Genomic DNA, 25920 nt, shown 5'->3' with positions numbered 1-25920 from the left:
TCCCCAGATCACTGGCTTTGCCTGTAGAGAGCAAGCACCATCTTGCTCGCGACTCTGGCTCCTTTTGCTGTGCCCTTAACTGAGAATTTCCTCCTGGCACTTGCCAGACACCCATCCAGTTGCTACTTGTCTCATGGATCCACGCTCCTCCCAGGGGGAAGGATAAAACTAATTTCTTTGTGGTTTAAGCCTGATTTTAATTGACTGTGATACCAATTACGTGTGCAGGAAATCTGTCATATCTTAGAGGAATTAAACTCGTGTGAGGGCTGAGGCAGCCCATTGAAGGGGAGCAGGGAGCAGGAAGCAGCGCCCAGGAAAAGGCACCCATCTCTGACAAGAATCTTTTTTGTCTTGCAGAAATCAGGAATGGAAACCTCAAGGCCATTCTAGGCCTCTTCTTCAGCCTCTCCCGGTACAAACAGCAGCAGCAACAGCCCCCAAAGCAGCACCTCTCCACGCCGCTGCCGCCTGCCGTGTCCCAGGCGGCCGGGGCCCCCTCCCAGTGCCAGACTGGCACTCCTCAGCAACAGGTGCCAGCCACTCCCCAAGTCCCGTGCCAGCCTCACCAGCCAGCGCCTCATCAGCAGTCAAAAGCACAAGCTGAAATGCAGTCCAGGTGGGGGTTCCTTGCCAACTGAGAATTCTCTTGCTCAGGCCGCCGGCTCGCCATCGACCGAATTCTAGCCTCTACCGAATGTGTTTATCATTGAGCTTCTTCAGTGCTGAGAAGGATGGGGAGTTAGTGGGGGTTGAGCATGATGCTGGAATGGGTGCAGGAGGCCCCTCTCCGTGCCTGGCGGAGATGTGTGCTCTCCCAGGTCAGAATCGCCTGCAGCCACAGCTAATTAGTTGTGCCTGCCCTAATTCTAGCCTATGACACATACGCCCATATGCAATAAACAGCCCCTAAAATAGACTTCAAAACTCCTCTTGCCTGTCAGTCCACAGCAGTGTTCTGTGTTAATATATGACAGTAGTTTCACTTAGTGGAAGCTCTAGAAATGTCTTTGCTTTGCTGTTAGAGAAATCTAGAATGCCCATGAAAGGTGGCAGGTGGTCCTTAGAAGGGAAAGAGCAATCCATGTTCCCTAAGGGCAATGTCCCATAAAGAGAGCAGTTAGCTTAGCTGCTGCCGGGTTTTGTCGACCTTAGAGTGGGCAGTGGTGGCAGCTGGGGTTCTCTGCTTTACAGAATTAGAGCCTGGAACTCATTGGTGTTTCCAGAGGGACTGATGCTTGCCATTGGGATTTACCAAAGACCCATAGAGTGACTGACAAGCAGACATTTTACAGTGGAAACACTTTCATTCCTAAACAGCTCTGGGAAAGATCACCTTGTAAACCATTTGTTTTAATATGGGGATGGGGAGAGGAAGGAGGGAGATTAGGAACTAGAATGTTTTGACTTGTAGCAGAAAAGTTCACAATTTTTTTTGTAAGCTATAAACCTTTAACTGTCAAACCTGAATGTCTCTGGTCAAGTGGATTGCTTGATTTCATTGAAGATGTGCTAAAGAACAATAGCCTTTTCTTTCTAGTATTAATAATCATAGGGCTTCTCACATTCCTTCAACCCTTATCACCCATTGTAGTTGGGCAAAGCATGAAGATGTTCAAATAACATCTGCCTTGTCAATGGTTACAGCTTTTTGCCCAGGAGAAGTGCTATTTCCTGATTGTGAGGGTGTTAAAAGCAGTAGTGATGTAATGTAAATTAGATCCTCTAATTGTCTAATTATATCCAAGTCACATTACGGAAATTTGTGGACTAGCAGATACTTAAGCCGGCAAGGAGGGATAGAGCAGCCAGACACTCCTCTGAAGAGCACCTGAGTGGGATCCATTCTCTGATCGAAGGGACCTGAATGACTGAATGGTCAGGACATGGTTTCTCAAACTGTACTCTGCAGAGTGCTTATCCCCTGATGGTATCTTACAGGGGAAGGGTTTTTTTTTTTTTTTTTTTTTTTTTTTTTTTTTTTTTTTTTTTTTTAACATGGTTAAAATGATTTTTTATTTTATTTTTTTTTTTTTAATTTTTTTTTTATTTATTTATTTATTTTTTTTTTTTTATAAATTTTATTGTTATATTCCCCATACAATTGCAGCCCCCCATTCTGACCCCAATCCCTCCCCTCCCGCCCCCGCCCCCCTAAAAGTGTCTCTGGTTCATAGTTTTTTGTTGATTTTGATTTTCACTTTCTTATAGTTATTCATTTTCCTGGTCCATTATTTAAGTTTTCTAGATTCCTGCTATGAGTGAGACCATCCGGTATTTTTCTTTTTCTTTTTGGCTTATTTCGCTGAGCATGATCCCTTCCAGCGCCATCCATGTTGCAGCAAATTGCATGTGTTTATCTTTTTTGAATGCTGAGTAATATTCCATGGTATATATGTACCACATCTTCTTGATCCAGTCATCTATTTTTGGGCATTTGGGTTGTTTCCAAAGCTTAGCTATTGTAAACAGTGCTGCTATAAACATAGGGGTGCAGGTGTTCTTTGGAATTGATGTTTCTGTGTCCTTTGGGTACATACCTAGGAGTGGAATTGCTGGGTCATATGGAAGCTCTATGTTTAGTAGGTCCAGAAATCTCCACACAGCTTTCCACAGTGGTTGGACCAGTTTGCACTCCCACCAACAGTGCAGAAGAGTTCCTTTTTCTCCACACCCTCGCCAACATTTGTTGTTGCTAGTTTTTTTAATATGTGCCATTCTCACTGGTGTAAGATGGTATCTCATGGTAGTTTTGATTTGCATTTCCCTGATGACAAGTGATGTTGAACATTTTTTCATATGCCTGTTGGCCATTTGCATTTCCTCTTCAGAGAAGTTTCTTTTAAGCTCTTCTGCCCATTTTTTGACTGGATTATTTTCTTTGTTGTTGTTGAGTCTCATCAGCTCTTTGCAGATTTTTGTGATCAGTCCTTTATCATTAGTGTTGGGTGCAAAAATGTTCTCCCAGTTGGTGGGGTTTCTCTTTGTTTTTGTTATTGTCTCTTTTGCTGTGCAAAAGCTCTTTAATTTGATATAGTCCCAGCTGTTTATCTTTGCCTTCACTATCACTGCTTTGGGTGATGTGTCTGTAAAGATGTCTTTGATGTGCAAATCACGTAGTGTTTTGCCTATATTTCCTTCTATATATTTTATGGTTTCAGGTCTTATGTCTAGTTCTTTAATCCATTTTGAGTTGATTTTTGTGTATGGTGTGAGGTGGTGGTCAAGCTTCATTCTTTTGCATGTAGCGACCCAGTTTTCCAGGGGAAGGGTTTTATAGGAGAAAAACTGGGAAATAATCTGGTTTAAGTTGTTTATTGCAGGTCTGCTCAGATCCTTGGATCTGACAATAGACTCTCATTATTCATAGATGTTTGAATGTCTTTCTATGTGCCCAACCCTGTTCTAGGCCCAGCTGAACCACTCTTTCTATATTATACTGGAGGAGGCAGGCAAATGAACAGGAAAAAAAAATATATAAGATAGTAAGATTATAATAAGATAGTGGTATTCAGAGGGATTGTGTTGATAGGAAGGTCTCTCTGAGGACAGGACACCAAAGTGGAGATAGGAATGAAAGGAGCTAACCAGGAAAAACTCAAGTGTGGAGTTCAGAAAGAAGGAGCAGCTGGTGCAAAGGCCCTTTGGTAGGGGTAAGCTTGGCAGGTTGGAGGAGCAGAGACAAGTCTAGTGGAGATGGAGCTCCATGGGTGAGGGGAGATGGGAAATAATAAGGTAGCCTGTAAGCAAAGCGGCCCCTTATTTACATTAAGAAAGAATGTCTGGTGACCTCTGACTGGTGGCCCCTGACATTGTGCAGTGCTGTGACATGAGGCTGGGTCACAGAGTACTGGATAAGCTGGATAAAGAGTTTATATTCTGTTCTGAAGGTGACAGGAAGCCAATGAAGGGTGTTGAGTAGGAGAGAGGCTTGACTTACAGTTTTATTCCTCTCTGGAAACTAAGACAGGAGGAGTAAGAGTAGAAGGAAGAAGCCCAGTCAAGAGGCTTTTGTGGTCCTATGGATGAGACTGGCTTGGATCAAGGTGGTAGTGTAACAGGGTGGTCCCCAGGAAAGGGGGAGGTTCCCTGCCCCACCCAAGGGAGGGTAGAGCTGAGCAGGAAGAGGAGAAGCTGCAGAAGAGACTGAGGAAGGAAGCAGGATGGAGCCAGGAGACCTGGAGGAGGCGCATGGAGCCTAGAGACACATGAAGAAACTGCGCTTGTCTTTTGGTTGTGGACTGGGTGACACAGATGTGAGTGAGACCCGTGGGGAGGTGACAATGGCAGCTTTTATCTTGATGTTGATTTTGCTCTTTTCCTTCCGGGCTTGTCTGGTTGTTTCTGACCCTTTTCTGTGGGTCCCCACTGGAGGATGCTTTAGACTTGTGGCAGGCTTTGGGGCCTTGTTCTGGGCCGATCCCATATGGATGGAGTTTTACCCACGAGGGGACGGGTAACTTTGGGTGCTTCATTTAGAAACTAGACTCTTTGCCTTACCTGCATTGTTTCCTAGTTTTATTAAAGTTCCTTCCCATTAAAGTCTCATATGTTTTGTGTTGATGCGGCGGATGGCAGAACCCATTTAGAATAGGCAGGTTTGCGGGGTTTGGGCTGACCCTCTCCCTGCTCTATAACAGTAGGGCTAGAATGGAGAGGAACCAATTTCAGATGTTGAGCCTCAGGACTACATATAGACTGACTGTCTGAAGTGAAGGAGAGAGAAATTGCAGATAGAGCCAAGATGTCTTTCTTGAGTAGTGAGGTAGAGGGTGGTATACATTGAGAGGTTGAAGCCTGGGTGAGGAGCACATGGGCACTGTGAATCTTCAGAAGGGCTTAGAAAGCATTCTTCAAACCTGGCCATAGGACTCATCTTATTTTATAGAGCATTCTGCTGCATAGGGTTCCAAAGAGCATGTGTAGAGAAACACTGGGCTTGTGTCACTGAGCTGGGGCAGCCTGGGGCATCCATTTCTATGGTAGGCGTATGTTTTCTTAAAAGAACCAGATGTTCCAGTCAGGACACCCATCTCCCAATAAGAAAAACATCCTGTTATTAATAAATGCTTTACCTAAAGAACAGCCAAATTCACTTATGCCAGATTTTTATATTCATTTATTCCAGAGTAGTTCCATCATCATGGCCCCCTCACCCTGCAATGCAGAGACATGACCAGAATTTAGAGTTTCTCTATGCCCTCACTAATCCTTTATCTGGTCCAGGTTGGGTTACTTTTGAAGATGACCGGTTTCATCCGTTATATCCCAATACTTTCTTCCAGAGGTCATCGTCTCCAGGTCAAGGGGTATGATATCCCATGCTAACACTCTGGCTGTAAATTTAAGAATACTGAAACAATGTCACTGGCTCAGTCCCACTGTACTTCTATCCCCAAATTCTGTCTTTGCCAAAAATAATGGTTTGAGTCCTTGATGATCTATGTCAAATATTGACGCAGGCCTCCAATGCCAGATTTGTTCTGATCTTCTGTTAGAGCATTGCCAGAGAGAAACATGCCTGAATTGTACCTCATTCCATTGCAAATATGAAAACTTAGTGATTTTTCCATGAATTTGGTTAATCCAGGAGTGTGGAAGCTGGCAAGGAAGATTTGTGACATTGGCATACAGACAGCAGCTCTTGCATGACAGCTGATTGGAGGCACAGTCTTACCTCTTCACTTCAGTGCTTCTTATTAATCTATGTGATGAACTTGATCCATATTTCACCTTGTGAATGTCCTCACTAGTCTGGAGCCCAGGGGAGGAGCATGGTCACCAAGACTTGCTTCCCTCTTCACCAATGTCTACTGTATAATTATCAATATTCTGCTGTTTAGGAAAAATGCAGAAAATTAATTTTTTTTATTCTGTTTCCTCTTTTACTTCCTAAGTCTAGTGGCGCCTGGTTGTATTTCTCAGATCCTTCTTTGAATATGATATGCGATGTATTGATATAAGAAAGATGTTTCTTTCAGAAAGCAGTAAATAAATTTAATTTTTTCTTCTATTAAGACCAACCAAGATTCTTTGGATGTACAAACTTATGCTCCAAAGCCCAGAACTTAGCAAGTTCAAAATACTTCAAACGATCATTTTTATACCATTGAGAGCAAAAATGCCTAAGACCAGCCATATTTACAGACATCTATTCCCTTGTTTTGGGTCTACTTTATGGCATATTGGGACATACATCGAAAAGCACCCTGGTAGAATGAACAATAAAAGCACCTACAGTTTTAGAAAGGTACAAAGTGTGTTTAGTTGTCAGAGGCCCCTTGCTTCAATGTCTTACAGTAGAAGAAAACCTGATAGTGACTGGCAGCAGAGAAGAAAACCAGAAAGGTTCTTAGGTCATGTTAATAGCAATTTCTTCACTTTGGAAATGATCAAATCTGTAAAACTCAAGCTGCGTTTGGTGGAAAAGGTGGGCAGAGGGAAAACCAGGGGCATTCTCTTGTCATAAGACTTCTGTGACTTACTTGTGTGTCTAATGTCCTTTCCCTCCCACTCACCTCTCCCACTTTTTTCTTTCCTGTCATGCAGTGCCTCATTCAAGGATTCATCTCAAAGCAAAATCATCCACTTCACTCTGGGTCAGAAAAAGATCTCTAGGTTAGACCTTGTCTGTGTCCTGCAAAGCATGGTTTCTACCCAACCCGCGGTTCCCTTTGCTCGGGCTAAGTTTCTCTTTGTTGCCTCTCCCCATTTCATGTTTGCAGCTCGAGAAAATACAGACGCTCTTTGGCTAATGACTCAATGTGGGATAGTTTTAAGAGTGTCTGTGGAATTGTTGAAACTGTGTATGTGTGTGTGTGTGTCAGAGAGAGAGATTGATTTTGACTTTGATTACTCAGTCATCAGAATTCATTCTGATTTAGGGAGAGGTGAGTTTCTAGATCATTTCTTTTCATAGTGGTTTTATGGTGATTTTGGCTCCCTGCACTGTCCTGACCCTATCCCATTCCACCTCACCTGCATCTCATTTATGTGGTTGTGCTTTTTGTCGCTAAAATTACTAATGTGGAATTGGTTTTCTCTTGAGTTACAATGACCTGAAGCATGAATCCAACTGGCCAGATGAGACAGAGTAGCCTTGCTCTTTGAGAGCCTTGCTGCTCTGTCTCATTTTTGTTTCTGAGTGCTTGTATGCCATGGAGAGATCATCTTTGTTCCCTGAAAATAAGTATTAGATGTATACCTTTCTAAAATTGTAGTCACCCAGCTTGCTGACTAACTAGTTCCCTTGACTCAGAGTTTGGCGACTGCTGCATCCCATGAGGACCCCAGGGCATGGGAAATGCCAGTTATGCTGTGTCTGCTGTTATTTTAAAGGTATCAGTGACTAACATTTATTGAATACTTATTATGCTCTACTTTGGATACATTATCATATTTAATGGATCAGTCTTTGTAGTAAGTCATTTTATTATCCCCACTTTACAGATGAAAAAAACTACAATTTAGAAAGTTTGGTAAGTTACCCAAGGTCACACAGAAAATGAAAAAACCAGGATTTGAGCCCAAGTAATCTATAACTCTCCCACCCTCTCATTTAATGATCATGTGACTCTTTTCCCCTCCTTGAATCTTGGCAGACAGATAGATAGATAGATAGATAGATAGATAGATAGAAAGATTTGTTGAGACTGCTTTTTAAAATTGTATATTCAGCTGTTCCTTGGATCTTTGCCTCAGTCATCCTTGTAATACCCTTATGGAACCTAACAGAGCCAGATGCTGGGGTAGAATCTCCTCTTCAGCTTGACTAGTATTTATTTTTTTCATTAACTGGTCACTTAAAGCTAAAGGGATGCCCACATTTCATTTTAATCTGTATTCATGTAAAAAAAAAAAACACACTGAGCATCTGCTTGCTGTCCCACTCTGTAGGCTCTGGGTGTCTTTTCTACTTATTTAGAATTTGCTTTTCTAGAAAGCTTACACAGGGGAGATCCAACTCAGGATCTGGCTGATGGGTGGAGAAGCCACATGGGGCAGTTATGTCTCTGTGTGTTCTCAGCTTGTTACTTGGTGCAGAGGCATAAAAGGGAGAGTGCATTTTCATCACTGCTTCCTGTAGCCACAGATCTTAAGGCACAAGTCACCTTGGCTGGAATGTCTTAAACAACAGAAATTTATTTATCACTGTTCTGGAGGTTGGTATGTCCGAAGTTAGGAGGTCCAAGGTCAGGGTGCCAGCATGGTCAGGTTAGAAACATCTTCCTGTTTTCCAGATGATTGTGTTCTTTTGTCTTCTCACATGGAGGGGGGTGGGCAGGGATGGGAAAGTGAGCTCTCACCCCAGTCTCATTATGAGGGCTCCACCTTCATGCCCTAAATACCACCCAAAGGCACCATCCCTGTATACTTTCATGCTAGGGAGTAGGGGTACAACCCATGAATTCTGGGGCTCACTCCTATGCATGGAGGAGTGCTTCCTCTAACAAATGCAACGAGGTCCACGTCAGATCAGGCACCCTCTGCACTGGCCAACTTGGCTTTCAGGTTTCTGAGTGTCATGCAAATGTCTGTGCAGAGTAAAGGAAAGGAGCATGTGAGCTCGGAGGAAACCTGAATCTAGTATGTGTTCCCACGATGTGCTCAGTTCTGGAAGATAAAGAAACCAGGAGCTAGCTGGGAAAATATCTAATTGGAAGCACATGCCCAGTGCGTGAAAGATTTGTTATCAGTCCCAGATGGTGGAAGGAGGCAGTGGTTGGGAGGCAATGGGAAGAGAGGAAGAAGTGAGGATGAGGGTGTGTCTGCTCATGCCCCGAGGGTGTGCTGGACACCAGGCTTCCAAGTGGGCCAAAAACCAAGGTCTGTATTCCTTCCAAGGTCATACCTCTCACCTGTGGTTTCTTTTGGCTGCATTTGTCTCTGATGAAGCTAGTAAAGGGATGTTCTTTGTTTCAGTATTTGCCTAATACTCCTCCTTGCTTTCTCTCACCACCATTCCCCCACCCCCAGCCTTGAGCTCAGTCCTGATAAGCATTTAGCTGATCCAGCACCACTATAGTGCAGCAGTAGGGTCCAGTTGCCAAAAGAAACAGCTCTACCCCTCTGGCTGGGTAGGATACCTCTCCCAGAGCTCTGGAAATAGGTCTCTTAGTCCAGTGCAAACTTTGAACACCTGCCTACACCAAACACCTTATTAGGCATCAGGGATATTCAGCAGAGTGGGGAGCCTTGCCCTTGAGTTTGAATGTGGGAAGGGGCTTTGTAAGAGCAGGAACAGACACGGTGCAGGTTTTCTGATCCAGCAGACTGTGTGAAGGAGAAATCAGAGCCCTTCGTGGCTTTGTGCAGGTCTTTTATTGGGATTTACTCGGTACACAGCAGGCAAGGGTGCTGGGGAGCCGGGCCTCCCAGCCCCCAGCAAATTCTCACTCTATCTGGCCTCTCCAGTGATCTCAGCTTCTCCTGCTTCTTTCTCTGCTTCTGCTGGCATCCCCGTGACACCGCCCTTAAAAGCCCAGTCTTAGCCCAGGTGAATCCCATCTACCTATGCCCACACCCTACTCCAGGTGCCCACCATCAGGCATGCATTCAGGACCACAAGGATCCATCATCTATCCTGATGGCGGGAGGGCAGAAAAGCCTGACATTTTCTTTCCCTGCAGGCTTGTGGAGGGTGTTGGTGATTGTGATGAAGGATTTCTATGAATTTCTGCCTTTGACCACTATTCTTGCCCCTGGCATCCCTCATGAGCCTTGAGTACTTAGGTTATTCTATCTGCAGGAGGCAAAGCAGCTCCTGCAGCTGAATCAAACCTAAGTGAAAGCCCATCTTTATCACTTACTGTATTAACTGGGAAATTATTTAATTTCCGTGAGCCTGTGTTTCCTTACTGGTAAAATGGGGTACTCCTGCCTACGACACAGTGTTACATGATTTAAATAATTCCCAATCCTTTAACCTGGCCGTAATCAGGGTGTCAGACCTGACAGGTATGTCAGTGCTGGTGTTTGGGTTGATCTGGGCCAGGTGAGGCCACTGGACCAGCTCTAGTTAGTCCCCCAGAGTTGATCTCCTCAAGACCAACTTGAGGAGAGAAGTCAGTGGGACTAGTTCTTTGGTTCTTTCTGCCCAGCTGCTGATGCCACGGAGATGAGAGAGTTAGCATTTAATCATCTGGTCTAGCAAAAAAGCATCTCTGGTTCTGACCTCACCCCTGAGGGGCAAGAGAGGCTTTCTTCCATCAGCACGTCCAGTGTGTGGGACCAGGACTGGGGCCCAAATGGGCTTGCAGGTTGAGTGCAGGAATGCACCTTGCACATGTTAGAGAAATTGACCAGGGCTCTAAGAGCTATTTCCTCTGCCTTTTTGGTCCACCACTTCCCTTAAACTTAGTTTTTATAAAAATGAAAAGCAACATGTGTTTGTTTCAAAGAACCCATCTGTGTCCTCTGTCATTTTGTAACTACGTTTGGACATGGAGTGATCTGAGGAGTGTAGAGTCTCTGGCAAAGGAGCCACTAGAACCTTCTGGTGCTATAGATGATGTGGGGTATGAAGGGCGTGGGGTTGACTTGCCATGCTCCCCTCCCACTGCCGTTCTTCTGTGAGGGTGCACCTCAGGCAGTGCCTGCCAGAGTTCCACAAGAGCAAGACCCAGCTCTTTAGCACAGGGGGATTCTGATGTACAGAAGCAGCTGCTTCCAGGCTGAGGCTTGATAGAAGACCTCCATGATGCACAAAGATATTAACACTAATGAACACAGCCTTAGCCAGAGGCATAGGGTCTTTGTCACTGTTAACTAGAATAGACTGGGCTTTTCTTTTTTTCTTCTAAAACTGAAAAATAGATTGCTTTTCAGCTCTACCTCTACTCCTGGCCTCCCTAATTAATGTTCCATTGCTAGAAAGAAGGACAAAGTCCACGATTCATAATTTGAGACCCACTTCTCCAGCCTCACTTCTTTTTCTGTCTCCCAAGCCCCAGCACGTACCAGCCCTTTCTTCTACTATCTATTGGCGGTCCCCCTGCATGAGACCTCTGCTCCCCACCTGCTTGCCATTTCCTCACATTCCCACACGGTGTGCCAGCTTCTTGCTCTGGGATGCTTTTATCTGAACCTTGCCTGACCATCCCACCAACCTCCAAGGTTATCATTTTCTTTCTTTGAAGTCCTTCTGACCTTTGCATATTCTTTTATCAATACATGTGTAATTTAGATGTTAGCTGAGGTCAGGCAGCCCCTTAAGATCTAGATAAGATTGAGCTAGAACTCTTATCTTAGTCCCTTTGGGCTGCCATAACAAAATATCTCGGGTTGGGTGGGGGGCTGATAACAGAAAAGTTTTTGCCCACGGTTGTGGAGCTGGAAGACCAAGGTGCGAGCAGGGTCAGGTTCTGGTGAAATTCCTCTTCTGGGTTGCAGGTTGCTGTCTTTCTATTGTGTAATCACATAGTTGAAGGGGTGAGCTACCCTCTGGATCTCCTTTTATAAGGGCATTGATTTCATTCATGAGGGCTCTACCCTAAACACCTTATCACCTCCCGAAAGTCCCACCTCTTGATACCTAAACATTGGGTCCTAGGATTTCAACATGTCTATTTGGGGGATACACAAGCATTCATCCCATAGCAATTCTTCAATTTCCAGAAAATCCAGGGTTCTCCCCATGCCTGCTCAGATACCTTAGGTTCTCAAGATCATGTTTGGCTTTGAAATTTTACAATGGAAATCCAGTATTTACAATTCAGTATGAATTAATTTGGTTTGCGGGTTGACTCACTATCCCAAAGGATGTTTTAGTTCCCTTGTGGGTGGATCCAAACTAAGCCTTTTTCCTGTGCAGTCCTGAAAACTTGTGATCCATCTCTGAGTCCAGGCCAGGGTCAGGCAAGAGGGAGATGTCTAGCAGAAGGAATCTGTCTCTTCTCTCCTCCTTGCTTTCTGCTTCTCTGCTCTTTGCCAATCCCCTACTGAAGTAGAATGCAGTGACCTATGTTACCTCGCACCTCTTCATACCACTGCTGTGACCTCATCTTGGAACAAGTCTGTAATCCTTTTCCAGACCTATCTGTGGGCATAAAGACTCCTGCAGACTATGGCTGGGTTAAGGAGTGCAGCTCAAAGGAGCCCTCGTGCACCTGCAGATGCTCCACCATTGGCTGTGAGTACTCAGACGACGTAGAGGGCTTGCAAGATGCTGTTTGCATTGGAAGCAGAACCAAGACTTCCCATGATCCCATTGCTACACCTCCTTGATCAGCTGTGCTGGCCACATCTGGTCCCCAAACACAGGCACTACTGGCTTTGCACCCCACTCTGTGCCTGTCTTCATGGAATGATGAATATCTTCTCCAATCAAGATAGGGGGTAGTGGGGTGAATATAGTAGTGTGAGAAATAATGCCTTCCCATTGCCACTTGTTGGGGCCAGTGCTCCCCCCTTCTTTCCCTCCCAGTTCCCAGTCAGGGAATGGGGCCAGCTGCTTCTTAACTGTATAAATTTTACAATCCTCTCACACCAGCTCATGTTCTCTGTTTACTCTATAACCATCTTTCTTGCTCAGCCAACAAGAAAAAGTTTAAAGTGATTGCCTGCATATATCTAAAATGCTTCCAGACTGCAGACTTCTTTGGTACTTACAGATTTGCATGGACAGAGAAAGCTGAAGGCTTTATGGGCTGAAAATTCAGACTTACCACTATATCTTATGCTAAGTCGACTGAGGTGCCATTGGCTTTTAAACACAGCTAAGTGGGTTTTAGCTGAAAGATATAACTAAATATTTCATCATTTATTCATCTTTCAAACTTTAATGATTGGAAACAGTCTGCTTATTAGTCCCTGAACCAAAATCTGATTTGGGACGTCTAACCCTTAACTATTTGGGGAATGAGCCATAATATCTTTAGACATGTTACAAAAAATTCTGCTGACTTATTTCCCAAACCACCCAAAATGAGGTGTTTTATTTAAAGGGAAAGTGTGTGTTTGTCTTTAGACTAATAGACTCCTGCTGATTTTACAGAAAGAACATACAATTTTATCCATCTACTGTGCAGAGCAGCTGGGCTTCAGTCTCAAAGTAATGCCTATGGAGATAGGTTTTAAGGTGTGAAGGAAAATGTATATCTAAACAAAAGTTTTCATCCCAGCCATAGTTTTCATTGCATACGAATTGGGTTCTGCTATCACAATTCCCTTTCTGAACTTTATAAATTATGTATTCTTGATACTTACATTTACATCCCTGGATTATGGCAAACACTATTTTAATACAAACCGGAAGAGATACATGCAATTCAGAGTCTTAACAGGCCTTTATGTTCCACACATGATAGAGTTAGAGGTGATAAAACATGGTTGGACTCTATTGAAAAGTAGAAATACTCATCCAAGAAAAAAAGGAAGGTGAGCTTTGTATTTTTAATCAGTAAACATATTCCTTCTCTCCCCTAGTGCCTCTCTTTGCTCAAAGGAAAACTGCCCACATTTTGCTGTTGGACTTTACTGGGGTCATTAGTAGCCTAGATATTTGTAGTCGTTCCACTAAATCTTTTGGCTGGCAAGCCTCCAAAGACCCAGTTTCTTGAGTGCTTTCTTTGATGTCCTGCATGGTTGTAGTTCCTTTTTCTGAGGACATTGCTGTTCTCCTGAGACTGAATCTATTACTTTGTTGCTTTTGCATTTTAGACTTCCAGGTCCTACCGCAAGGGTATCCGCTACAGGCAGCGAGGCCAAAACCCGCGGAGGGTCAGCCACTGCTAACAACCGACGCAGTCAGAGCTTTAACAACTATGACAAGTCCAAACCAGTAACCTCCCCGCCCCCGACCCTGCCACCAAGCAGTCATGAGAAAGGTGAGTCACATTTTGGGGGTCTGTTGGACATTTCCTTTATAGCAGATCTAGTTCCTTCAGGTGAGTTTGGCTATGGTGGGAGTGGGGGTTATAAATAAGGTGGTGGGAATGGATCACAAGTGTATGCTTGGCTGGCAGGAGCTTTGTTACCAGAGGCATTAAGAAAGTGAAGCAAATACTGTCATAGTCATAGTTGTCAGCAGTAATAGGTGTATTTGTTTGGCTGGATGGGACCCAGAAGACACCTGGCTAAAGATAGAAGCAATATAGTATTTACACTTTGATAATAAATTTTCATAGAGCGAGCTCTATACATGAGGCAGTTTTCTAGAAATGCAGCTTCTTGAGATATGCATTTTGTGAACTGATAAGCTTTTTACCCATCAGAAGTGATGTGTGGGGAGTTAGGGACAGGGATGTTTTTACCTTTGAAAAAGTCAGAAATGTGGTCAGCTAAATGAAGATTTTGGCAAAATTGCCCTGATGATGTAACTTTTACCCAAAAAGGAGATACACACACATACACACACACAGTACTGAGCTTTTAGGATGGGCAAAAGTTTTGTGGATGTTCTTGCACAGAAGGTAGTGAAATACACCTTTGCTTCAGTCTCCATCTCATGAAACATTGGAGAAACAGCAAACTTGAGACAGCTTAGAAGATTTTCACTGAACGGTAGAGCTCCCCTTTCTTCCTCCTGGGAAAAGTGGTCTAGAGTTTTTGGGGAAGACACCCCCAGGTGGTTTGGGAGCCTCTCTTACCTGGTCACGTGGTAATTTCCTGGGGCTTGTCTTGTGTGTCTCCCTCTTCCTAAAGTATTCCAGGAACCTGAGTAGTCCTACCCCGACTGTGTATGAGATCAGAACCTCACTGCCCCATCCAACCCAGGATGACTGTTCGATGGAGTTCGGTTCTCTCTTCCGTAGAATACTGAAGAAAATCTTAGGGTTGACAGATCTATGTGGCAGAAGGTTTCCTAGACAAGGCTTTGGAACTCCATGACTGGTCCTGAAGCTGGGACTCAGATGTCTTAATCAGTAAAGACTTCACTATTCAGCCCTTGTCTTCTACCTCAGCAACCATTTTTTCCCCTCTGTTTTCCTGCTCCTCCTTTCTTTTTCTTCAACCATATCCAAGTATTCTTTTATTTTTTTAAAGATTTATTTATATGTGCATACAAAAGCTGGCATGTAGGCCAGAGGTGCCGGCGGTGGTGGTGGGGGGGGGGGGTGGAGGATTGAGAAGATTCACCAAAGACAGAGTGGGAAGCAGCAGGCAAGACAGGAGAGGTCTGCTGCGCCATGTGGGTAGCTCCCTAGCCAGGGATCAAACTCGAGCTGCAGTGTCTACTGATAGCTTCATAGTGCTGAAACTTAACCCTTAGTGCCACCAAGGAGGTCCAAATGTATTCTTTTAAAAAGCATGTTTAGGGGCCTCCCCAGTGGCGCAGTGGTTGAGTGCTGGGTTGCGAAGCTGCCCTCAGCCTCTGCAGCACCTGTTTGATCCCCGGCTGCTCCCCGGCCACCGGAGGAGGGTCCCGCATGGCGAGCAGACCTCTCCTGCTGCCCACTGCTCCCCTCAGCAGTGTTCTTCAGTCCTACTGCCTGTTCTGCGCCCCGTTCTGGCTTGGTGAATACTCTCACCCTCCCATGCTTCTGACTGTACCCAGTGCTTGTATAAATAAATAATCAATCATAATCAATCAATCAATCAATCTTTTAAAAAAAAAAAGCATGTTTAAATTACTTGTAAAGTGGGTACAAGTTTATAGCAAGTAAAAGTTCTCCTTGACAAACTCCCTAGAGGATCCCAAGATAAGCCATCCTGTGTATATCCTTCCAGAATATCTACTTATAATATGCATAATATATAGAAAAGTTTTGTTTTTTATATAAATAGAGCTAAATTTTATTGAGTACCTATTGTACTATACTGAACACCCCCAAACAAGCTGTTGTTATCCTTATTTTACAAAGGGTGAAACTAAGGAAAAGAAAGGTTAAGTTCTTGCTGAGGCCATGCACACCAGGTCGTGAGAGGTGGAGTTGGAACTGAACCCAGGCACACTGGTTCTGGGATTTTCCTAGAAGTGGAACAGAAATACTTGAAGCTTTGTCTGCTGAGGGCTAGTAAGAAACATGCTGCTGAACAAGAGGGGAAGATGTGGGAAGACAGAGTTAGGGGACCCGTATGCAGGGTCTTCTGTTGACTCAAATCACCCTTGTCTCATATTCACTTGGGGAGAAACTTCCCAACAATCTGAAGGGTGTACCTGACATCCATGTCCCAACTACTGAGCAATAAAGAAAATTCCTTGTGGATGAAGCAGATATAGAGAGATGCAGTGGTGCCAGGAAATGTGTCCCAGAGCTTACCTGAGATGCAGGGCTGCTCTGGCAGCCCACCTGGTGCTGACCTCCAGGGCTGGGACCCCAGGGCTAGAACCCCCAGTTGGCTCTCTCCTGGGCATGGAGCAGACAGAGCCATGAAGTGCTTTGAGGACTGTGACTGTGACTGAGGACTGTGAATGTACGTCTAATAGACGTAGCGTGCAAGGAAAGACTGCATCAGAGAGGTGGACGCCATTCTTTGTTACTCAACACACACTATTTGCCAGGGACTTTGATTTTTCTCTCATACTTGATCTTCACAATGAGGTAAACATCATTAATGCAACTTTACAGATAAAGGAAAAATGAGGCCACTTGGGATTCAGGGGCTTGTCCTCCTGGATCACTGAGCACAGGGATTCCACTCTAGGTTTGGTTTCCGAGATTTGTGCGCTGTCCTATCCTGCTTCCTGAGATGTCTGCATTGAGGATCAAGTGAGACAATAGGTGTGCTAATGTCTCATTGGATGCACAGAGCACAAAATCCTTCAGGGATTCAGAATGATGAATGTTATTGAGGTGCTTCTAGGTGTGTGGGAGGGTTCATTTATCATCCCTCTGCTGTCTCAGGATTTGGGATGAAGCAGGCTTGTGGCTGCCGGGTAATTTTTTACACTACCATCCTGAGGTAAAGGGGCAGTGTGATTTTACCTTCAGAAATGACATGTTCCTTCTTTTTTCACAGTCTCTAGGTGTCCCTTGCATCTGACCTTGATTATAACTTACAGGGTAGCAGCTTACCTGCCAAGACTAGTATGTGGGGAGGGAACAGAGATAATTTGACCACCTGGCAGGTACTGGGGTGAGGAAGGTACCTTCCTTCCCCTTGAGAAGTCGTGGGGAGAGACTAACTTGTAAGCAGATAAAGTACAGTTCGGGGTGCTCGTGCTGTTTGAGGTGTGGCTTTCAGATGAGGTAAAGTCTAAGATACAACCTCTTGTCTTTTCTTTAAACTTTCTTGAGAGTCAGGCCTTGGTTGGTTGCATTGTGTCCAGCATTTCACTCTCAGGTCAACCATTTCATAGGCTTTTCTTTGTGACCCGCTGACCTAGGAATTTCATGCCTAAGAATGATCTAATCATGTCAGTCAGTTGGATGAGAAATTCATTATTCTGTCAGTCATGACAAAAATATATCAACACTTAGTCCTAATTTTTAAAAAGGATTAAGTGAAATGTAAGGAAATTGTTAACAGGAAACTTTTCAAATCCTCCACCTTCTGCCCAGAATGCTTTATACTCTGAGAGAAAACACTAAGTAAAGGTTTCTTTTGGAAATCATGTCAAAGAGGTGTTGTTCCTTCTTGTCTTCATCACTGAAATCTAGTGCAGATTACATTGAATCATCAACTGAAATTTTAAAAAGAAGAAATGTAAGAGATAATACTTTATATCCAGGAAAAGCCTGGAGACTCACACATTATTCACTCGCATTCTATATAAGGTAACCAAGGGCACAGTTGATATATAAATGCCAGAACAAAACAGAACTGTTTCTGTTCAGCGACATAACCTATTCTTTTCCAAACGACTCTGATCCCAGACACTGCCTATGAGGCTTGGGGGAAATTCTGCGGTTTCTTAGCCTTTAGGAAAACCTCGTTGTTGTTTGTGTGTCATTGTCTATCATGGCTCGTCTGCCTTTGGCCGCTGCTTCCCATCCTGCAGGCGCTGAGTCAGGTCCAGCCTTGCCTGGGCTGTGGGATGTGGGGGCAGGTTCTGTCCATGGATCCCCACTTCCTCTCTTGGCTAAGAGTGGCTCCAGGCTTCCAGACCAGAATCACAGATTTTCAGGGAAGAGGAAATTGCTCTTTTTCAACATTCATGACATTATCTGCTTTGTCTTCCTTCCATCCCCTCACTTACATCCTCTGAACAGGTTAACACTGCCAGAAAATTTCCTTTCTATAGTTTTGGGTCCCTCATGAGTTTGAACTGTTTAGTATTCCTGGATTGAATTCGATGCATATGTAAGATGTCCTCTTTCGAATAATGTGATTTTCTCTAAGATTATACTTTCTATAAAATAGTTTCACTACAAAAATCATCATGTAAAAATATTAGACAACATTAATTTATGAAAAGAGAAAATATGTAATCCCACCTCCCAGATAAAGCCACTGTTGACCTCTTAGTTTGTTTTTCTATATTTTCTTCCTGCATATACTCTCACATTTTGATAAATTGTTCCTAATGGTTGTTATTTGCCAGGTACTAGTCTCTGTGCTTTGGAAGTAATAATTTGTTTATTTCTCACAGAAGCTAAATAACTTACATACACACACACACGCATATACATACATAGACATGTGTATGACTTTTAGAGTTTATAAAGTCACAGTCTTTTCATAGGCCATTCTTCATTATAGTTGCGTAGCACTCCATTGTATGAATTTTCCAAATTAAATTTTATTTCAGTTGCTTTAAGTTTTTGATAATATAAACAGTACTGAGATGAACTTTTTAGTGTGTCTTCTTTGCATGAATACAATCATTTTAGTGGAACTGTTGCATGAAAGTGTATGCGTATTTTACAATTGTTTCAGTATTACCTAATTTTGTTCCCAAAAGATTGTACCAATTTATGTGTTAGTCCCCTCTCCCCCACTAGGTTTTTTCCTTTCTGTGGTCCAAGATCAATCATATCTGAAAATATTATGTACAATAAGATATTCTGAGAGAGAGACCATGTTCACTTAACTGTTGGTACAGTATATTGTTATAATTGTCCTACTGTATTATTAGTTTTTGGTGTTAATCTCTCACCATGCCTAATTTGTAAACTAAATTTTGTCAGAGGTGTGTTGTATATTTAGGAAACAAGATCATATATATAGGGGTTCGGTATTAACTGTGGTTTTGGGCATCCATAGGGTGTTTTGGAGTGTATCCCCATGGATTGGGGGGCAACTGTGCTCCCATTGGCAGTGTTTGAGAGGGCTAGGTTCCCTACACCCTTGACAGCACTTTTATCCTCATTCTCTTGGGTAGAAAATAGTCTATCTCTGCAATAAGACAAGTTCTTTTAAGGAGCTGAAATAATAAGTGCATTTGCTAAACACTGGACTTTTCTACTAACGCTTTGCTGTGAGTGCCGCCCAGTGACCTTGGCATAGTACAGAAAGCACTTGGATTCCTGATCCAACTCTAAGTTACTGTGACCTCACTCAAGACACTTAACTTCAGGCCTCAGTTTCCCCTTCTGTAAAGTGAGTCTGAGGTCCTCCACCCCCAAGTCACTGTGCAGTGTGCCTGAGTTCTGCAGTTTTCACAGACCTTTTGGACTTGTCTGATGTTAGCCCCCCCATCTGAGCTTTCCAGTAGACTCCTTCTTCCAGTCTTTGCTTTCTATGTCACTTTCTTCCTTTTTGTTCACTCTCGCCTGTCATGGGAAGAGGAAAGGAACCAGGCATGGCTGGAGATGAAGTTTTACAGCCTTTAGCACTGTGTCATGGAACCATTGATTTAGCATCCCTATAAATGTGTCACTTTGTGGTTAGTGAAGCAAGTTATTTATCTGAGTGAGTGACTGGGACATGTAACCATGAAAAGGTTGCCCATGTCCTGCCATTAACCAGGATTCTGACATCAGGTCACAGGGAATTAACTCAGTGGTCTCTGTCATGCAGACAGGACTATGGTCAGGTCCTCCTGTTTATGTCCTGCATTTGACTGGTGGTTGGGAGAGAGGAGCCAGACAGACTCTGCTCCCCAGGGGCTCACGTGTCCCGTAAGGTTATTAGACATGTCTATAACAGTGAAAAGTGAGAAGGATGAATTTATCGAGAGTTTCCAGGAGGACTTCAGAGAAGCTGCGTCATTGGCAATGGTTTCTGTCTCTGTTTTTTTGCTAAGGAAAAAGGAAGAGGAGGAGCCTGGGAAAAAGAAAGACCTCCCTCTTGTTCTAGTCCAGTACTAACCTGTGATTCTTCATAAACTCAGGTTATGTGGAGGCCTGCTGAGTGAAACTTCTACAAGCTTGTTTCTGTGGTGGGTTTTCCTGGGCCCCCTGGAGACACTCCTGCTTCCCAGAGCTGCTCCCCTGTTGGGGGAGAGCTTGGGTGCCTGTGAGCACATGTGATAAGCATCTCTGTTTGGGAACCAGCTGTAAAGTGGGCATGACCCTCCAGCCAGAAGTCATAATTGCTTAAGGGTATAGAAAGCCTGCTTGGAGGATGGAACCAGCAGAAACAAGTCTGTGAACTGTTAGGCCAGCTGGGTTCCTGTAGACAGGATGAATTAGAAGTTATAGGCCTCAGGAGCTCACAGGACACAGAAGGAAGGAAAAAAAAATAGCCTGGCAAGTATTTAAGAAGTTGAATCAATCTCTTGGGTCAGAATACAGTTATCTCAGGAGGAAAGGTTTAGGCCCTGCCACTGAAGAGAAAGGATTCACCTTAAGGGCAGCCTCCTGGGTTTTGAGTTCTGGCCACTTTCAGGAATGTGACTTGGGCAGAGGCAGTGCTCAGCAGGGCGTCTGCTCAGGAACACCCCCTCAAAACCCATCACAGGCCACACTTGGCTCCATTCCACTCCGAAGGTTATGGACAGGAATTCCAGGTCGCTGGCAGGGCAGTGCAGCTCTTTCTTTTCATAGAAGTAACCCTACAGGGGCTTCCCAGGTGGCACAGGGGTTACGTCACAACACTGTGAAGCAATCTGCAGCCACTGCAGCATGAGTTCGATCCCTGGCTAGGGAGGTGACTCACATGGCTCAGTAGACCTCTCCTGTCTCGCTTGCTGCTTCTCTCAGCAGTGTATTTCAGTCTGCCTGTTCCGCTCCTCACTCTGTCTCTGGTGAATCCTCTCACCCCCTGCACTTCTGGCCTGTTCTTGTATGCATAAATAAATATAACTTAAAAAAAAAAATAGAAGGAGTGACCCTTACAGTAGTGTATGCAACAGGCCACACAGCCATCCAGGTGCAGTCTGGCCCTCCTCCCACCTCAGGTGAGCGCTCAGGGGTGAGGGAATAGGACCTGCATAGGGCAGGTTCACAAGTCACTCTGAATTGGAAGTCACATGCTGGTTTTATCTCACATAACCGCTCGCTCCCGAGGCATCACTTCTAGTGTTCTACAAGGATTTGGTTCAATTAGTAGTCACAGCACTCAGAGAAGCCCACCATGATGGTTTCCCCAAGAGTTAGTCATACTTCATTTACAGCTCTTCCCAGTCCAGATGTGGTTTAACTACCAAGGGCCATTTTTACCAGGAGCAATGTTGCTTAGTAACATAGCTCACATTCTATCTTTATCAGGTTTCCAGGGAAACAGAGTTAGAGGTTAATCCAAGGTCAAATTCTCATGCAGAAGGGGAAAAGGTTTTGTTAATCCTTTTCCAACAACAAGTCACCTCGCCTCCTAGAGATTCAGTTTATTTATCTGTGAAGTGGCAACAGGGATTGGGAGAGAGTTAATGTGAAGCTCTCTTTCTTCTGGGGTTTTCTTTCTTTTGCACAGGTTTCCTGTCTTGTCACCTCTATTGGTTATAAACTTTTCTATGAAGGATATGACTTTCTGTGGCTTCTGATAGATGGAATATGTTGACATTGTGGGTTTCATTTGCATGGCATGAAAAAACTGCCAGGTTCTAGTGTTTTGGAGCATTTTCCAGTCATTGAGTTTGCATCTGTGCGTGGCCCTTTCACTAGTGGGCAGCTTGTGGTTTTGCTCCTGTGGGAAAAGCAGGTTTCATTTTTTCAGTTTTCATTTTGTAACAGGGTGGTCCCCAGGAAAGGGGGAGGTTTCCTGCCCCACCCAAGGGAGGGTGGAGCTGAGCAGGAAGAGGAGAAGCTGCAGAAGAGACTGAGGAAGGAAGCAGGATGGAGCCAGGAGGCCTGGAGGAGGCGCATGGAGCCTAGAGACACATGAAGAAACTGCGCTTGTCTTTTGGTCGTGGACTGGGTGACACAGATGTGAGTGAGACCCGTGGGGAGGTGACAATGGCAGCTTTTATCTTGATGTTGATTTTGTTCTTTTCCTTCCGGGCTTGTCTGGTTGTTTCTGACCCTTTTCTGTAGGTCCCCACTGGAAGACGCTTTAGACTTGTGGCAGGCTTTGGGGCCTTGCTCTGGGCCGATCCCATTTGGATGGAGTTTTACCCGCAAGGGGACGGGTAACTTTGGGTGCTTGATTTAGAAACTAGATTCTTTGCCTTACCTGTATTGTTTCCTAGTTTTATTAAAGTTCCTTCCCATTAAAGTCTCATATGTTTTGTGTTGATGCGGCGGATGGCAGAACCCATTTAGAATAGGCAGGTTTGCGGGGTTTGGGCTGCCCCTCTCCCTGTCCTATAACAATTTCACATCATAGTTCCTTTTTATTCTAAACATATTGTTGACTTTATCTAATTAAAGAGATGAACAGTCCCAAAACACATAGCACCTATCTCCAAAATAAATGCCTGGACACTAACATTTTCCCACTCAGGGATAACATATGCCAGTTGCCCATGCATGGTCAAGATGGGAACAGCCCAACATGGCAGCTCGCTGTTAAGTCAGGCACACATGGTTCAAGGCCCATGATCTGATGAGTTGGTCAACTCAAGACTCTGGACTGTTGTTTCTCAAGGTATGCACCATCCACTCTCCAGTGTCCCTCCAGGTCATTGCTAAAAATACAAGTCTCCAGTCTTTACGGACTCAGTCCTTCTAATCCAGATTTCTGAGTTAGAACTAGCAAGTCTGCACAATGTAGCCTCATGAATCTCATAGTGTTGAAGTTTGAGGCCCCCTGTCCTAAGAGGACCACTTGGTCACTTTGGAAAGGGCATGCTGCCTTCTCATTGCCCTTCAATTCTTGCAGATTCTTTGTAGAATGTTATTAATGGGTAAGGGGAGGGCTGGGGGGTGTTAATAATGCATAAGATGCCCAAACAAATGCCAGGCCTAACAGGAGCTCAATCAATGGGAAACCATTTACATACACATTTTGTTCTACATATAATTAAATGTATTCTCAGAGCCAACAACTGATACTGAGTAGACTTGTCACTTGCATAGGCCTTCATATCTTTTTTTGGTTTTGTGCTGTGGCCTCACTAGCCTTTTGTGAAGGCCAAAATTTAATTAGAAGGAAAATTTTTTCAAAGCCACCTTGTTTCAGCTGAGCTAACAGAAGATAAGGAAAAGACTTTTGATTTGTTTCTTTAGCTGGAAATATTAAAAGAGGGTGTCCCTTTTGGTCTAGATATGGTAGCAGAAGGAATACCCAGTTGGAAGGTGCCCTGAGGGTGTCAGCTTGCCCTTCTCCTAATCGGAGAACCATCTCTGGCTCTTTCTCCACTAGGCACTTGCAGAGGTTGGTGTTGTTGCATCGGCAACACCACACTGATAAACGGGAGTAGTGAAGCAGGCTACATAATGCAAGATGTTGCTGAAGAGCAAGATCCTGGCCTTTTTATTGATAGAATTATACGGTATCAGTTGTGAGGGGAAGGAGGATAAACAGAAAAGGGAGGGGTGAAACTCGAAAATGTGCTCTGTCATCTATAGTATCAGGGGTTGTGAGTCTGCCCTCCAGACACTTCTCATCTGCTTGATGACTTGGTATTGTTTTGTTTGTTTGTTTGTTTGTTTGTTTTGTGGGACCCTCGCTGGCTGCTGGGGAATGAACCCGCGCTGCAGAGGCTGTGGGCAGCCTCGCAGCCCAGCGCTCCACCGCTGCACCACCAGGGGAGGCCCTTGATGAATTGGTATTGTAACTGAGATCAAGCTCTAGATCCCCAGCCTTGGCTTCAATCTTATCAACAAGGTGTTCTACTGATCAGCTTCTGGGGTCCCTTGTCATACATCCTGGTCTTCAGCCTCCCGCCCCCAACCCCGGGTGTTTCCAGTCATACCTCATGATGCATACCCTTCCCTGAGTGACTAAGCTTTAAGCTCTTGGTTGATTTGAAAGGCACGTAGTAAGGTTTGGCTCCTATGACTGAGTGACCAGACAGTTCTGACATTGTATAGGAATGCAGAACTGCAGGTAACAAAATGGCCGCTTAGGATTAGCAGACTTACATGTCCCCCTTTTTTATTTTATTTAACAAGAGGAAAAACAGGTGGAAGGGGAATATCATTAATACACCATTGAGAAGAAATGGGAGTACTATATGCAGATGGATACAGAGTATAGTCTGTACTAGACAAAAAAACAAAGTGGATAATTTGGTGAATGAATAGTCCAGTGAGAAGGTAGGCTAAGGATGGAGAATGTACTCACATCACCAGGTATATCTGGTCCACCTATAGTGGATGAAACACTTGATGAGCACAGGAGCGCACCCCTATTCAAGGGAAGGGTAGCCCCAGAGTGCTGTGACTTCTTCTCTAACCCTGTCCTTACTTTGTCCTTAACCTCTCGCATTACATTAAAGTCAAACATCAAGGTGAAAGTAGTGGATTGTGATAATGTCTCTCTGGCCCCCTCTGGGAGCCATTTTCTTGATCTACTGTGTAATTCAGAAGAGCCCTCAGAGGGAGAAAGGCATCAATCCCTTTGACTGTGAAACTAACAACCTTGAATGCGAAAGCCATCCTTTTTCAGGGAGGAGAATAAGCAAAGGGCCATGTTTGCTTTTCTTTAAATATGGATATGATTCAAAGTCAGTGTTTGAACTTGTGGCTCTGCCATCTATCCTTTCTCTAAAATACAATGAACCTGGCTTTTCATAGCAGGAAGAATGAGTAGCAAAAAGAGAGAGAAATAAATCATTTAGGAAGATGAAACACGTATTTGATGTCTTGTGTCCATAGGAGAATATGACGAGTTGGTGTTCATCTGATCTTCAGGTGATAAATGTCAGCATTTCTTTTGCTTCCATCTGCTATGTGGAAAGTGTCACACATATGTGAATTCAATTTAATTTCAAGGATCATTTATAGGGAAAGTATTTATATTTCTGGGCTCTCTCAAAGTCATTTATAACCGGGTATCATCTGCAGTCAGGGCTTATTTGAGTCATTCATTTAACTGTTCTTTTTAAGAAAAGATTTGTCTTCTCCAGGTTAGGTATTTGACAGTATCCATTAGCATGAGATGATAAATATGTTTAGGGATAAGTGAAATTAACTTTCCTATGAGAACATCAAGCCCATATTCACAAAACACAAGAACAGAATGCAGGTGAAAACGAAGGAGAGCGCCTGAGTAATGAGCCTTGACAGCTTGAGGCGTGTGCATGGGTCTCTCTGTACTGAGGATGTTGCATCTTCAGGCCTAAGTGGACCTCACGGGCACCATGCCAGCTTCTCAGCTGCAGCGTGCATTCACAAGATCGTCAGTTTGTGCCTTTAGTTAGGACGCTGCACATAACCCACGTGCTTGGAAACTGCCTTCTGATGAGAGTTGCATTAAGAATATTCACTTCCAACGTTTAGGTCACCATATATCTGCACTGTGGCATCACGTGACGCCCAGGCCACCTGCAGGCCTGGCGTGGGTGAAGGGTCACGCTGCTGAGTGGTGTGTGCCCAGGCACTGTGGGCACATTCTTAGTGTCCTCAGAGCTCCTGCCATGATTCTTTAGGGACAGCCATGCCGATGTGTGTGTTTGACAAGGCTCCTCGAACATTGTGGCTGTTTCACAGATATTAGCTGCTCATATAAATTGGCAGCCAGGCCTCTCTCCTCATAAGGGCAAAAGTCAAGAAGGCTTCTCAACACCTGATGCTCCCTTTGCCTTTTTACCAGTGGGCGAATCACAGAATT

General features: G+C 44.2%; 1 protein-coding gene across 5 annotated transcripts in view; it reads left to right on the top strand.

Moving 5' to 3' along the window:
• Positions 1 to 25920, top strand: part of NAV2 (neuron navigator 2) — a gene marked incomplete at both ends in the record, with an annotated part of 712365 nt that overhangs the window by 495503 nt on the left and 190942 nt on the right. For 4 of the 5 annotated variants that reach the window (XM_084252230.1, XM_084252229.1, XM_084252228.1 and 1 more), the window contains 2 exons: positions 361 to 619; positions 13660 to 13826. In XM_084252230.1, coding sequence (XP_084108356.1) covers positions 361 to 619; positions 13660 to 13826 — 426 coding nt within the window. Of the gene's footprint in view, positions 1 to 360; positions 620 to 6549; positions 6619 to 13659; positions 13827 to 25920 lie in introns of all 5 variants that reach the window. The other variant, XM_084252226.1, reaches the window with a different exon arrangement.

Source organism: Talpa europaea, assembly GCF_964194135.1.
Source record: "Talpa europaea genome assembly, chromosome: 1".
Taxonomy (NCBI): Eukaryota; Metazoa; Chordata; class Mammalia; order Eulipotyphla; family Talpidae; genus Talpa; species Talpa europaea.
The sequence above is the reverse complement of the archived record's forward strand: the minus strand, read 5'-3'. Positions and strand labels throughout refer to the sequence as shown.